The sequence below is a fragment of the Myiozetetes cayanensis genome, unplaced genomic scaffold (genome assembly GCF_022539395.1).
Source record: "Myiozetetes cayanensis isolate MyiCay16 unplaced genomic scaffold, myiCay2020 scf1, whole genome shotgun sequence".
NCBI classification, from domain to species: Eukaryota; Metazoa; Chordata; class Aves; order Passeriformes; family Tyrannidae; genus Myiozetetes; species Myiozetetes cayanensis.
Window position 1 is genome coordinate 135,013,869 of NW_026086604.1, and position 15,126 is coordinate 135,028,994.

The 15,126-nt window shown below is 44.2% G+C and overlaps 1 protein-coding gene across 1 annotated transcript; it reads left to right on the forward strand.

Annotated features, from left to right (window-relative positions):
• The first annotated feature begins 128 nt into the window (after positions 1–128).
• On the forward strand, positions 129–13,709 carry LOC126639701 (uncharacterized). The gene is given in 8 exon segments (XM_050314818.1): positions 129–189; positions 915–1,068; positions 2,399–2,559; positions 3,828–4,031; positions 4,135–4,316; positions 8,154–11,253; positions 11,256–12,157; positions 12,159–13,709. Coding segments are annotated over 8 exon segments (6,315 nt in total).
• The last annotated feature ends 1,417 nt before the right edge of the window (positions 13,710–15,126 follow it).

Here is a 15,126-nt window from a genome sequence, read left to right on the forward strand (position 1 = left end):
GCTTTGAACAAGTGTATGTGGTATATGTGTTTGTGAGAAGTTCACCTTTTAACCTAAGACTTATGTAATGGTAAATGCATAATTGTTTGATCTGACTGACACTGCACCTGTACTGTGCAGCCCAGGAGATGGAGATCGAGACTGCAGATGAAGTTGCTATTGTTGGAATAGGATGCAACTTTCCTGGAGGTAAGTTTGGGTAAAAGCAAAGCTGGCTGTGAGTGAACATTGAAAAGCAGAGTAATTTATTGGTGTTGGAATGGAGGAAAACAACATGATCCTCCCTTAGTAGACTTTGTTGCTTTGCTACTCGCAGGATCTTTTAAAAGGTCATGCTGTGGTGGAAACTAGTTAGTTCAAATTAGTCTGCTGACAGACAGACAGACAGACCGAGCGAGCGATCTGCAGTGCTGGCAGCGAGCAGGGCATTGAGCTGCACAGGAAACTCACACAAATGAACTGGATGGGCCTGGGATGATTTGAACTTTCTGCAGGGGCACTGTCTGGGGGCCTGTGCATTGGTGCAGGACTCTGCATCCATAGGCTCAGGAGAGATCGAGGGCTGGACAGCATCACCAGCTGTGCCTGTAATATGGATAGGTTGGGTTTTCCTCAAAGAAAACTTCCTGCTTTGTTGCAGTATGCACCGTGGGTGCAGTGAGACAGTAGGGAAATGGGGAGAGAAGGTGGTTAAGGATTTTGTGGGGTTCCTTTGCTTTTAGACAAGCAGGAAAGGGACCAGTCATGCTTTTCAACTTCCTCTCACTAAAGAACGATCTGTTCTTTCTCTGGCAACTCTAGTGAGCAAGCTAGATTTCCCTGTGGGAGTTCCTTGTAGCTGATTGTGCATCTCTGAGTCTGCAAAGGGAGGGGGAGCACATAATTTAATCTATCTTAAAAATTTTGTACAACAGGAGATGGAATTGACAATTTCTGGAAAGTCCTGGAGGAAGGCAAAAACTGCACAGTGGAAATCCCCCCTGAGAGATTTAATGCCAAAGAGTGGTATGATCCAGATGATAACAAGCCAGGAAAAATATGTACAACACGAGCTGCTCTTCTCGATGAGTGAGTCTGCTACTCTCTTGTGCCACTGATTTTTGTTATACTTAGGCTAACTTGCCTAGCCTTTCAGGGGATGCAAGGCTCAGGCAGAATATATAAATTAGGCCTAGGAGGCTTTCTTGTATCTCACATGATGAGCAGGCAGTTGTCACACTGGTGTGTGACATAGATGAGTAAATTTAGTTGCAGGCTGTGTCAGGCATGTCTAGAAGCACATATGGCCTTTGATTACACAATACAACATGTCTGTACACACTCACCCGGTGTTGAGATGTCACCTGCCTGCCATGTGTCGGAGGTGTCTGTGTTTGGGGTATACAGAAGTAGAGAAGCATTATGCATGAGGGGTTGTTTAGTGGACCTGAGTTGGGTGCCAGCCTGTCAAATGATTGGTACTGCCTATAGTACTGTTGCTTTTCTCTAGGCTCATACTGTCATGATTTAAAAAAAGAAGCTTTTTATTCTGAGTCATTCCTCCATAATATTGAGGGACTATGTATGTATAAGTATCAGGTAAAGATCATCGTGTGAAGAGAATTTCTGAAGGATCAAACTGCGGGATGCATCCTTTCACTTGTGTCCTCATGTTTCATATCAAATTATCCCAGAGATATGGGTACAAATGTTCGAGGGCTGTGACTTATGTGAAGAATAGCAAATTGCAGTATTATCAACATAAGTGTCCTTTACTTGAATTCTGCATTCACCTTAAATCCTCAGGCTGCAGACCTTTATTCAATTGAGAAATTCACTTGCACAAAAAAAATCTTATTGGCTCCTGAGGTTAACACTTGGCAGGGTTGAATCGTAGGGCACAGAATTACTTCAGTGATTAATTCCATGTTAGATATTGAATTCTGCATTGAAATCAAGAGATGATAGAAGGCCACAAAAATCTGATTGAAAAAATACAAGATTAAGGTTGAACTTGGTCTTTTGTAAGCATGGGCCTACTCTGAAGATGGTAGAAGACAGTATTTGTTTATAACTTGTTGGCTAAGACCACATTACAGCAGAGGGAGACTCATTCTGCATATTTCATAGTCTGAGGAGTCCTGTTGGTACTAATGGAATAACCATGCAATTAAAAGTGTCTAGGAGTGGGCTCTTACCTCTGCAATGCATAATCATTGATAAAAACACATATTCTGTAGTGAGACATCAAACATCCTTGGCCTATACACGGTTTTTTCTAAATTTCATAAATGGGAATTGTGGTTTAAACAACAGCTTTTGCTTTGCTTTTCATGAAATTGCAAAACGTGTACTGTGAGTCTAGAAGTAAACATGTCTGATGCATATGTTGTACCATTTTCTGGTCTGTGCATTTTAGATTTAATTCCTTTGACAACCACTTGTTTGGGATTAATAACATGGAAGCTGAACGCATGGATCCTCAGCAGAAGTTACTGATAGAATGCACATACAAAGCCCTGGAGGATGCAGGAGTCCCTGTAGAAGCTGTCAGTGGCACCAAAACAGGTGTTTTTGTTGGTAAGACGAAAATTTCATGTCAAAGAAAGTGTGTTTGAACCTCCCAAAGACTGGAGCACTCCTTCATGAACTTTCCAGACTTATCTAGCACTGGAGATATAAAGCTACTGTGCTATGGCACTACTGGTTATCTTTGATAAGAAATGCTAAGTTACTCTGGAAGTTCATGAAGCAATTCCTGTATTTCTTTTAGGTGCTTGTCTTTCTGTCTTCAAGTACTGAAGTTGAGGCAGGAAACAATTAAACTGCCTCCCTACCCCCTTCTGGGAATGATACTCGCAAGCCAGGCCTACGCTTTTTTCCAGTACACTGTTTTCCAGTATAATAATATTGGTTAAGGTGTTGTGGGGGTTAAGATCCTTTAAAACCAGTGAAAATCCTCCTGTAGACATTAAAATGGTACCAAGGTGCACTTGTCCAACTGCTTACCTCAGTACCAGGAAAAGTTATGGAGGAGATGATGGTGTGGAAGGACATTTTACAAACCAATGCTAGAATAACAGCACATTATTGCTGGTGTAATCTGTGTGTCTTTAAAGAGGAGTTCTCTGGGGGAGTTAAGCTGATGTACCTATAGGGAGAAACTCTTTAGTTTACCTTTTAGCCTGAGACATGCCCTTCTCCACAGAGGGCACTATTCCTTGCTCTCTGAATAGGGGTGCTGCATTTTCCACAAATGCCACCAGATTTGGGGATCCAAGGTACTTCAGGTATATGTGTTCACAGAAAGAGGACACAACTGCTCTCACAGGACCCGTTCTTCTTTTCTATCTCTGTCTCACTGGTTCACAGAGTGGGGGGAAAAAAAAGCTCTGAGTGTAGGTTGTGCTGTGATTTTTAACTTGGTAATCTGAGGGACTGAAGCTAACGTCTCGTACATTTATGTCCCAGTTACCCTCTTTGTAAGTTGTTGATATATATTCCCATAGCTAAACCAAAACAACCACTCTCCAACTGAGATACAGGTGCCTAAGCAGGCTACAGAGGGCTTAGCTGCATCACACAGTGAGCTAAGCCATCAGGAAAGGCCTGTCATTTACTGGGCAGGTAGGAATTTCAAGTGTTAGGTGTGTTTGTGTAAGGTGGGTCCCAGGGAAATTGCTGGGAGTTTTGCCTTTGACTTGTGTTGAAGCAAAGGTTCATCCCAGGAGCACTGATGCCACATGGTTTACTATTAAAACTGAACACCAAAACACACCATCAGGTTTAGAGCTGTATATCCCTGTTGCTGGCCTGGGTTAACTTGACACGTATCTTCTATTTTACAGGACTTATGAATCGAGACTATGAAATCATAACAAGCAGAGCAGTGAGTGCAATAAATCATTATGATGGTACGGGAACAGCCATGAGCATTGCTGCTAACAGGGTCTCATTCACATTTAATCTGACTGGACCATCCCTGACTATTGACACTGCCTGTTCATCTTTTCTTTTTGCCCTGCACTACGCCTTGCGAGCCATTAAATCAGGTACTGGGACTGAAGAGATGCGGGACAGTGAAATTAGGATTGCTACTGTTTCTGTCTATCACCTGGGCCATCTCAACATGAGTATGTTTCTGTTTTACTGCAGGAGACTGTGAGGCAGCAATCTGTGGTGGGGTGAACTGCATAATAGATCCCCGCACCTTTGTATCTCTCAGTAAAGCAAAGATGATCTCTCCAGAGGGAATAAGCAAACCCTTCTCCAAAAAGGCAGATGGCTATGGAAGGGGAGAAGGCTGCGGTGTTGTTTTCCTCAAACCACTGAAAAAGGTAAGATAGCTTGTGAAGCAGCCTAAAATATGACTGGTTGCTTGCCTGGATCTTGTATCTTCAGCTCTAATAATTACATTTCCAGAGAAGAGTTTCCAATTCATGCTTAAGATTAATGAAGGATTTCTTGAGCATTAAACATTTATGGATCTTCCCCTACCATGGGAAATGGATCACACGTTTAAAAGTTATCATGATACTCTGCCTGTTCTTGGCTTTGTTGTGGTGTTTTGTTCTATCCTCTACAGAGAAAGCATGAGACTATTACAGAATCACAGAATGGGTCAGGTTGGAACAGCCCACAGTGGGTTGTCTGGTCCAACCTCTCTGCTCAAGTGGTATCATCCTAGAGCACATGCCACAGGATTGTGTCCAGATGGTTCTTGAATCTCTCCAGTGAGGGAGAGTCCACAACCTTTCTAGGCACTCTGTCCCAGTGCACAGTCACTGCACAGTAAAGAAGTTCTTCCTTATGTTCACATGGAACTTCCTGTACATCAGTTTCTGCCTGTTACTTCTTGTCCTATTGCTTGGCACCACCAAGAAGATCCTTGCTCCACCCTTTGACACCCTCCCTTCTGATAGTGATACACAGTGATGAGGTCCCCTCTCAGTTATCTCTTCTTGAGGCTGAATAGGCCTCAGCCTTTCCTTGTAAGAGACACTCCAGTCTCTTAATCATCTTTGTCACCCTACACTGGACGCACTCCAGGAGCTCCATGTCTCTCTTGTACTGAGGAGCCCAGAACTGGACACAGCACTCCAGATGTGGCCTCACCAGGGCTCAGTGGAACACCTCTAGAGGGGAGGAACACCTCCCTTGATCTGCTCTTCCTTAAGGCACCCCAGGATTCCCTTGGCCTTCCTGGCCACAAGGGCACACAGATTGTTGTCCACCAGGACCCCCAGGTCTTTTTCCACAGAGCTTTCCATCAGGTTGGCCCCCAGCCTGTCCTGATGCGTGGGGTGATTCCTCCTCAGGTCCAGGACCCTGCATTTACCCTGGCTGAATTTCAGACAGTTCTTCTCCACCTGTGTCTCCAACCTGTCAGGGTCCTTCTGAAAGACTGCACAGCACTCTTGGGTATCAGCCACTCCTTCCAGCTTTGTGTCTTCAGAGAACTTGCTGAGGAGGCATCTACCCCTTCATCCAAGTCATTGATAAACAAGTTAAACAATACTGTATTAAACCCTGGGGAACAACACTAGTGACGGGCCCCCAACTAGGCTCTGTGCCACTGATTATGACCCTCTAGGATTTGCTGTTCAGCCAGTTCTTAGTTCACCTCACTGTCCACTTATCCAGTCCACACTTCTTGAGTTTGTGTATGAGGATGTTGCAAGAGACAGTGTTGAAAGCCTTGAGGTAGACAATATCTGCTGCTCTCCTCTCATCCATCCAGGTAGTTGTTTAAGCAATCAGGTTGGTCAAACATGAGTTACTTTTAGTGAATCCATGCTGACTACTCCTGATCACCTTCTTGTCATCCATGTAGATAGAGATGGCCTCCAGAATGAGGCGTTCCATCATCGTTTCAGGGATTGAAGTGAGTTTGACTGCCTGGTAGTTTCCAGGGTCCTCCTTCTTGTCATTTTTGAAGACTGGGGTGAATTTTCTTTCTTCCAGTCCTCAGGCACCTCTCCTAATCACCACGACCTTTCAAAGATGATTGTGAGCAGCCTGTGGTGTCTGCCAGCTCTTCCAGCACTCGTGGATGCATCCTGTCAGGGCCCATGGACTTGTGGGTGTCGAGTTTTTTTAAATGTTCTCTAACACAATCTTCCTTGACCAAGGGAAGATCATTCATTTACCATTTATTTACCATAAACATGGTAAATAACATTTATTTACCCTGGTCTCTTGGGTTAGAGATCCCTGAGCGCTGGTCTTATCAGTAAAGATGTTCAGTAACTCTGCCTCCTCTGGGCCTGTGTTACCAGGGTCCCCTCTCCATTTACTAATGGTCTCACATTCTCCTTAGTTTTCCTTTTGTTACTGATGTATTTGAAAAAGCCTGTTTTGTTATTCTTGATATCCTTGGCCAGATTTCATTCTAGATAGGCTTGGCCTTTCAAGTCTCATTTCTGTTTACTCTGACAACCTTTTTATATTCACTCTAAGTGGCCTGACCCTTCTTCCATCTTCGGTATATATCTTGCTTATACTTGAGTAATACAGGAGTTCTTTATTCATCCAGACAGGTGTCTTGACCCCTTGGCCTGATTTCTTTCTTATTGGGAGGCATCATTCTTGAACCTGGAGGAAGTGAACCTTGAATATTGACCAACTCCCTTGGACCCATCTTCCTTGCGGGATCTTCTCCCACAGGCTTCTTCCAAGAAGAAGTAAGCTCTCCTGAAGTCCGTGGTTGTAATCTTGCTTGCTGTCCTACCTCTTTGTTCAATACTGAGCACTACGATCTCAGGGTCACTACAGCCAAGGCTGTCCCCAACCTTCACATCATCAACAAAGCATACCCTGTTTGTTAGTGTAAGGTTGAGCACATACCATTCCTTGTAGAAACCTCCACTACCTGTGACAGCAAGTTGTCATCAATGCTTTCAGAAACCTCCTGGACTGTTTGTGCTTTGCTGTGTTGCTTCTCCAACAGACGTCACGGTAGTTAAAGCCCCCCACAACAACCAGGGCCTGTGACTTTGGGATGGCTTTTAGTTGCCTGGAGGAGGCCTCATCCACTTCCTCCTCTTGATCAGGTGGCCTGTAGCACACACCCACAACAATGTCACCCTTACTACTATGCCCACATCCCAACCCATAAGCTCTTGACTCGCTCATAATCCTCACAAAGACAGAGCTTGATACATTCCAACCGTTGCTTTACATAAATGGCAACTCCACCCTGGCACCTTCCTGGTCTGTCTCTCCTAAACAGTGTGTAGCTGTTCATGACAACATTGCAGTCATGCGAGCCATCCCACTACATCTCTCGTAATCACAATGAGATCGAAGCCCTGTGACTGCACACAGATCTCTGGTTCTTCTGTTTGTCCCCCATACTGCATGCATTGGCGTACAGGCAGTTAACAGAAGTATTCAACGGTGACAATGTCCCAGTGGGGGTGCAAAGGCATATCCCATAGTCCTGTCTAGTGGTTGCGTCTTTATCTGATGGTGCTTTTTTGACATATTCCCTCTTAAGTCTTCTGCTGCTGTTAAGGTGTTTCTCTGATGTTTGCCTGTTGGCTTCTGTTATCTCAAGAGTCCCTGACTCGTCTCTGTAAGACTGCAAGTGTGCTCCAGTATGGCTGGTACATCTCAGAGGCATCTGAAGAGGGCCCTACCAAGTACCCTTCCGCTCTAACGTTTTCATACTATCCCACAGTTTGCCAAAGACGAGCCTAATATTGCCCCCCTCCCCTATCATATTAAGTTGAAAGCTCTGCAAATGAGTCTCATTAGTTCCTGGGCAAAGACTCTCCTTCTTCACTGAGAAATGTGAGTCCCATCTGATGCCAGCATGTGTGGCTCTGCCTAGGCCATACCATTGTCAAAAATCCCAAAATTTTGGTGGTGACACCAGCTGCGGAGCCATGAATTAATAGGCACATCCTGTCTGTTTCTTTCAATATTGCTGCTTTCTGTTATTGCGGCTTTCAGCTGGAAGTATGAAGGAAAAAATAACTTGTGCCCCTGACTCTCTTAGCAAACATCCCAAAGCAGTGAAAATATTTTTACCATTTCCTCTCTCCCTATGTGGAAGATCAGTAATGGGTAGTAGTCTGTGGGCTGCACCAGTCTTGGAAGTTTCCTGGTGACATCTTTAACCACTGGACTACTTGTATTATTAAAGATAATTTTACCTTTTTATGAAACAGGCAAAGGAAGACTACAGCAAAATCTGGGGTGTGATAAACATCAGTGCAGTAAATCAGAACGGTAGGTCCGCAACTCCGATCACAAGACCATCTCCAACAGAGCAAGAGAAGTTACTGCGCAGCATTTATGAAAGTCGTGTTGATCCCTCAGTTGTGCAGTACATTGAAGCACACGGTACAGGGACTGCTGCTGGAGATCCTGTTGAGGCTGAAAGCCTAGGTAGTGTCATTGGTAAAAACAGGTCTTCCCGAGCTTCCATTCTGAAAATTGGTTCAGTGAAAGGAAATATTGGGCACACCGAATCAGCTGCTGGAGCAGCCGGGTTAATCAAAGTGCTTCTGATGATGCATCATGGAAAGATTGTTCCATCCTTGCATTACTCAAAGGAGATGAGCAGCATCGATACAGAGAAATTAAACCTTGTTGTTGCCACAGCTGTAGAGCCCTGGGAAGAATCCAGTGAGTATGGAAGAGTAGCTGGCATCAACTGCTTTGGGTTTGGAGGAACCAATGCTCACGTTGTAGTCAGGCAGGTTAAGCAGCCAGAGCCTCTTCCTGCCTTTAAGAGGCCCCTGGAATTATTTCTGCTGTCAGCAGCATCAAGTAAGTCTCTTCAGATGACAATGTCTGACACAGCTGAGCAGCTGAGCACAGGAAACTCTGTAACTCTCCCAAGCCTGGCCTATACCTCTGCCTGCAGAAGAAGCCATGCCAACTACAGGTACCGAAAAGCGTTTGTCACAAATTCCCTCCAACACTTGCAGCAAGAGCTGAAGTCAGGCAGCACTGAACCTGCCGTGTCCAGGGTGGAACCACAGCTGGTGTTTGTGTTCTGCGGCAACGGCGTAACGCTGAAGAAGTTCAGCGAGGCTCTGCTGAGCTCAGAGCCAGTGTTCAGAGACAAGTGTAAGGAAATAGAAGACCTTTTTCGGCAACACACCGACATCAGCGCCCTGCCAACGAGGGATCATAGCCCACAGGATTTGTTGAATCCAGAGCTCTCCCAGCGCTTGCTTTTTACCCTGCAGGTTGCCGTAGCTTCCCTCCTGAAGTACTGGGGTATTAAGGCTGTTGCTGCTGTTGGCCACTCGGTGGGGGAAGTTGCTGCTGCACATATTGCTGGGTACCTTTCCCTGGCAGATGCAGTCCAAGTGATTTATCACCGGAGCAGGCTGCAGGCAAAGACCGCCAGTGGCAGAATGTTGGTGGTTGGAAACATCCCTGTTCAAGAGATTGCTGAGCGTCTGCATCCCTACTCGGGAAAGGTCTGCATTGCTGCTTTCAACAGCCCAGTTTCCTGCACCTTGTCTGGGAATGCAGACTCTATGGAAACTGTCCAGAGAGAGTTAGCTCAGGCTTTCAGACACAGAAACATCTTCCTTCATGTTTTAAATGTCCCAGCTGCGTACCACAGCCCCAGCATGGATATGATACTTGAGGAGCTGGAGGAGAAGATAGAGCCTTTAGGAAAGCAGAAGGGGGAAATTGAAGTGATTTCAACGCTGACTGGGGTGGCTGCATCTGAAAATGATTTTGCTCGTGGCAAATTCTGGGCCCGGCATACTCGTGAGCCTGTTGCTTTCAGTCAAGCCATCCAGACTGCAGCTAGAGACAGGGAAAATGTGGTGTTTGTGGAAATAAGTCCTCACCGAGCATTGCAGCGAAGCATAAAGGAAACTCTAGGAAAAGGCACAAAGGTGTTCTCCTCTTTGGAAACCGATGCAGAATATCAGACGCTCCTCACCCTGGTAGGAAATCTGTTTGAACTGGGATATAATCCCAAGTGGCAGCACTTCTATAATGGGTATCAAAGTGTTCCGGTGGCCATTCCACGCTATCAGTTTGATCGCCAAAAACTCATGGCTTGTCTGGATATCCATCAACAAGCAAGCCAAAGAGGTGTCAGTGCCAGTCATCCTTTGATTTATGGCATAAACAGTGACAACGTGGAGTTTGGCTGCCTGCTGTCTCAGGACACAACACCGTACTTATACGAGCACAAGAACAATGGGGTGGCCTTAGTCCCGGGTGCTTTTTATGCAGAGCTTGGTCTGGCCTCTGTGATGAGCAGCTCACAGCCCAAAGTGCCTCTGAGTACTTGCCAGCTGAGTATTGGTTTTTCTGCGCCCTGTGTTCTCACTCAGAGTTCCCAAGTGTTGAGTGTCAAGCTGAGTCCACAAAAAGATGTGACAGCCTTTGAGATTCTCTCTTCCTCCAATGCAGTTTATGCTGCCGGCCAAGTGGCAAAGGGGCCTGAAGCTGTGGTGGAAGAAAGCACCATCTCCTTCCAAGACATCTATCAAAGATGCAGAGCAGTGATTAGCAGAGAGGAGGTTTACGAAGCGCTGTCTCAGGTTGGCTTTCAGTATGGCTCCATATTCAGGCAGCTCAGTGATGTGCATTATTGCCAGGAACTAAAGGAAGCTATAACAAGCATAAAGGTGAACAAGGAGACTGTCAGAGAGATGTACAGCTACTGTATCCACCCAGTGCTGCTCGACTGTTTTCTGCAGATGACTGCTGTCTTGACCTCAAGGACACTCCAGTCCAGAGCAGGCTTTCCTTCAGGGATTGGCAGCCTGGTGGTGCTCCGGCCACTGGAGGAAGAAATGATGATATATATGAGAACAAGCAAGTCCACGGAGAACTGCCTAGAGGTCTGTGGATGCTTTTTGGACAAACACGGCTCTGTTTTGGCTGAGCTCAAGCGCGTTGCTATCACTTTCATGAAAGAAGCGTCTTCCAGGGACAATGAGTTTCTGTTTGAAAACAAGTGGAAAGAAGTCTCTCTTTCACAGTCAGTTGGACACCTGGGAGTTAAGCCCAGAGTCCTAGTGTTTGCAGACAAATTTGGGATAGCTAAGCAGCTCAAAAAATACTTGCATCCTGCTTCAAAGTATGTTATGTATGAAGACTGGGAAGCCCTCTTGGAAGGCCACACAATGAATAAAATGAAAGCAGAGGTTGAGGATTATGATGAAATTCTCTTCCTGTGGGGAATTCAAAAGTTAAATGAAGATTGGCCAAACAAAGTGGTGGATCAGTTGGCAAAGTGTTGTGAAGCCTATCGCCAAGTAGTGGTGGCATTAAGAGAGAAACGTCCCGCTGTTCAGTCAGAGTGATCACCTACAGAACAACAGAAAGATACGTAGACCACGTTAACTGTGGGTTTGCATTGTATGGCATGACCAGAACTTGTATTGTTGAAGTTCCAGAAATCACATTTCAGTTGATTGACCTCAGCTCTTGCAGTTCCCTGGACATCTCAGTGCTAGCAGATGTTCTTGTCAAATGCAGAGGTGGGGACTATCCAGAAGTTTGCATCAGCCAAGGAAGACTTTATGTGTCTGAAATCAGACGCACACCTTTTGTAGACACAGATTACATCCACCCTGTAAGATCTCTCCAGAAGTCACAGACATTCACTTTGTACACTTCGGATCCGTACACAGTGACAGACTTGTCTGGTGAACTATCCACCAGCACCTCTGCTCCGCTTGACAAACAGAGTGTTGAAATTCAAGTGGATAAAATTTGCGTCCACTCAGAAGATTATTTTCCCATTAGTGTTTCTAGTTGCAACTTTGGTAATACCCTGTATTGGAACTCGCAAGCAGGAGGCAAACACAGACTTTTAGCTCTTGATTTCAGTGGCACAGTAACAGCAACAGGAACTGATGTGAAAAAAGTGAAAGTGGGAGATCATGTGGTTTCATGTTATCCCACTGCTGCATCATCCAGGGTTCAGATTCCAGGAATAGTGTGTTTCAATGTAAAGAAATTCCCCTTGTTTCAGAATGTCCCTTGTTTGTCATACTTTATAATTGCCTGGGAAATCTTCACTCAGAGATTACCCAAGGGGAAACATGGCAGAACGTTGGGTATTATTACTACAGAGCCATTATCAGTTTTGTGCCATGTTCTTTGTGCAGCAGCAGAAGAGATGGGTTGGAGAACAGTCCTTGCAAGGCCCACTCCTGATAAGTTCCAGTTTATAAAGTCTATGCAATGCCCTTGTTGTTCTTCCTCCAGTCAACAGACTGTCTCGGGAGGATCTGGCCCACATGTACTTTCTTAAAGATGTGGTGATCGTGTGTGGCAATCGACAGTCTGAATGTATCCAGAATGTCAGTGAAATTGGTCATGAAAACATCAGCTTCCACATCCTTACCCTTGCCAGTGTTTTCCAGAAAGCACCTCTAAAGGAATTGCAGAAGACTGTACATGTCTGGATCAGTTCCATGGATATGAAACAGTTTAGGCGTCTGTCAGGTTCTGTTTTTCAGCAGACGGACAACTTTGAAAGGCTAAACTCTGTGGTGTCCTATTTCGCGTGCACTTCTGTCCCCCTTGCTGTACTGAGAAGGCAGAAGGACATCAGCATGGTATCAGACATACCGTTGTACGAACCCCAGAAGCAGCTGTTTAAGCAGAATGCTGTTTATGTGGTAGTGGGAGGGCTGACTGGACTTGGCTTTGAAACGGTGAAATTCATAGCTGAGAATGGAGGAGGGTGCATTGCAATACTCTCCAGGAGAATTCCGAGCAATGAGAAGCAAGAAGAGATGAAGGCTTTGCAGCAGCAGTACAAAGGGAGCAAAGTAGTGTTTGTGCAGTGTGATGTGACTTTGACCGGTGATGTTGAGAAAGCTTTCAGGTCCATTGCAAACACCTTTGCGGGGAGTCCCATCAAAGGTGTGTTTCAAGGTGCTGTTGCTTTACACGATGGCCACCTTGAAGTTCTGACCTTGGCTGACTTTCAGAAAGTGCTGAGCCCAAAAGTAGCAGGGACTCTAAATCTCCACTGGGCTACCAGAGGCCAGGAGCTTGACTACTTTGTGTGCTACTCCTCTGTTACTTCCTTTCTGGGCAACGCCACCCAGACAAACTATGCAGCTGCAAACTCTTTCCTGGATGCCTTCTGCCTCTACAGGAGGAACCGTGGGCTTTCAGGCCAATCCATTAACTGGGGTGCTTTGAACCTTGGCATTCTGCTCAATCAAAACCACATCCAGAGCATTCTGGGATCCAAGGGCATAGACATTCTGCAAGTGCATGAAATTCACGAGTATCTCAGGAAAAGCTTACTTACCAATAACCCACAGCAAGCTGTCGTCAAATTGAACTTTCAAGTTTTATATCATCATGTTTTTACTCGGGTAAGTTCACTCAAAACTCGCTTCATAACACTTATGTCAGAAGATTTCCGGAACAAGCTTGAAAGCCCTGAGGAAACTCAAGTCCCAGATACTGCCTTTCTCAAATCAGAAGACTACGTCACCTCCCTTGTGAGTGACCTCACCGGATTGAACCCCGAGGAACTAACCATGAACACATCCCTTTCATCTTTGGGCATAGACTCTATGTTAGCTATGACAATTCAGAACCGTGTCTTTCAAGAGAGAAAGGTGGACATACCTCTTCTGAAACTGCTTGATCCTCACACAACTCTGTCAAGTTTAGTGGTAGTTTTAGAAGAAACAAGCAATGCAAAGAAAGTAGTTGAGAAGAAGAACGGTGCGGTTGAAAGGGCAGAAAATGAGAGCCGGCTGTAGGAATCTTCTCCTCCAGGAATTGTGTAACTTTGGAGATATCCAGGCCTTTGTAGCATCTCAGAATACGTTGTTGCAGATGGGGTAGAACATCTGGTGATGTTGAATGAACTCTTTTACGATGACCCAGAAGACCCCACACAAGGTTCTTTTGTCATGGTGCTAGCTGTATGAATCTCAGCAATTATTTGACTTGTTAGTGTTTGCATCTATGAATATACATGTAAAGCAGCATTAGTAGTATTATAATCATTATAGTAGTTTTGTATTTTTCTTTTTTTTTACAATATTTTCAAATTAATTTGATTGTGAATTCTGTGTAAAGACTTTTTCAAAGTCTTTCAGATATTGGGAATTTCAAGATTTCTTCTGAAAAAGAAAACTTGATTTTTTCCTTATGATTATAAAAATATTAAAAATTTTCCAGGTGCAAAATATTCACTAAAGCAACTGTTTTTCTTTATTAATTAACCATTTTTTATGACAGCAAAAAGGAACAAGAATAGTAAAACAACTTAAAAAGCAAAACCTAAAGAGTATCATTATCTTATTTTTTGTCCCCATTCAGTCCCCTAGTTTAAATTTTTCCTAATCCTAACATGTGCCCTTATTTTCTTCCAGTGACACCTACCTCACACTTTTGAAAGCAGAGCCCACAGGCAGACAAATTCCATGATACTTATGCAATAATAATAATAATAATTCTAGAAATTCCAGCATACTTTAAAATGCATTATGATTAAAAATCATAGCATTGTATTTGGTTTGAAATCTTACTGTAATAAATAATTTTCATACCTGTAAGAAAGCATCTTCTATTGCAAGCTTAACAGCAAATACTCTGTATTGAAGTCAAACACAGAATACAATTTCCATGAGTGCAGTCATGAACTGTGACTTTATGTACCTGAAATTAATTAGGAGGACAGTCTTATCTACTACTTGCAGACACGGTCCCTCTTCAGTTAGTTTCTTCAGTTCAGACCAAGTATCTCTAGATAAGTCTACAATGAGGAAAGTATTTTGTATTACACAAAAGTTATAAATGCCTTTGATCAAGTAGGAAGCAGCATTTTTGATTATTCTTTACTTAGCACTATTAAATCCTTGTAGCAAGCGTGGGTAGAGCCCTTCTCGGATCTTCGTTTGCGAAGCCTAGCCATGATGAAGACAAATTTAGTGTTAAACCTTCTCAGTAAAAGAGAGATACATCCAAATCTTGTCACCAAATTATACATAAATAACATTTTCCTAGAGACTCACCATTAACATCACTGGGATTCTCAAGAGCAATGAAACAGAGCAAGAACAGTACACTGGATGAATTGTAAAATATTTGTTTATACTAGGGAAGAGCTTATGGTTGTTTTGGAAGTGTTTATTAACCACGGAGTTGATTTGATAAAAAAATTACATACCT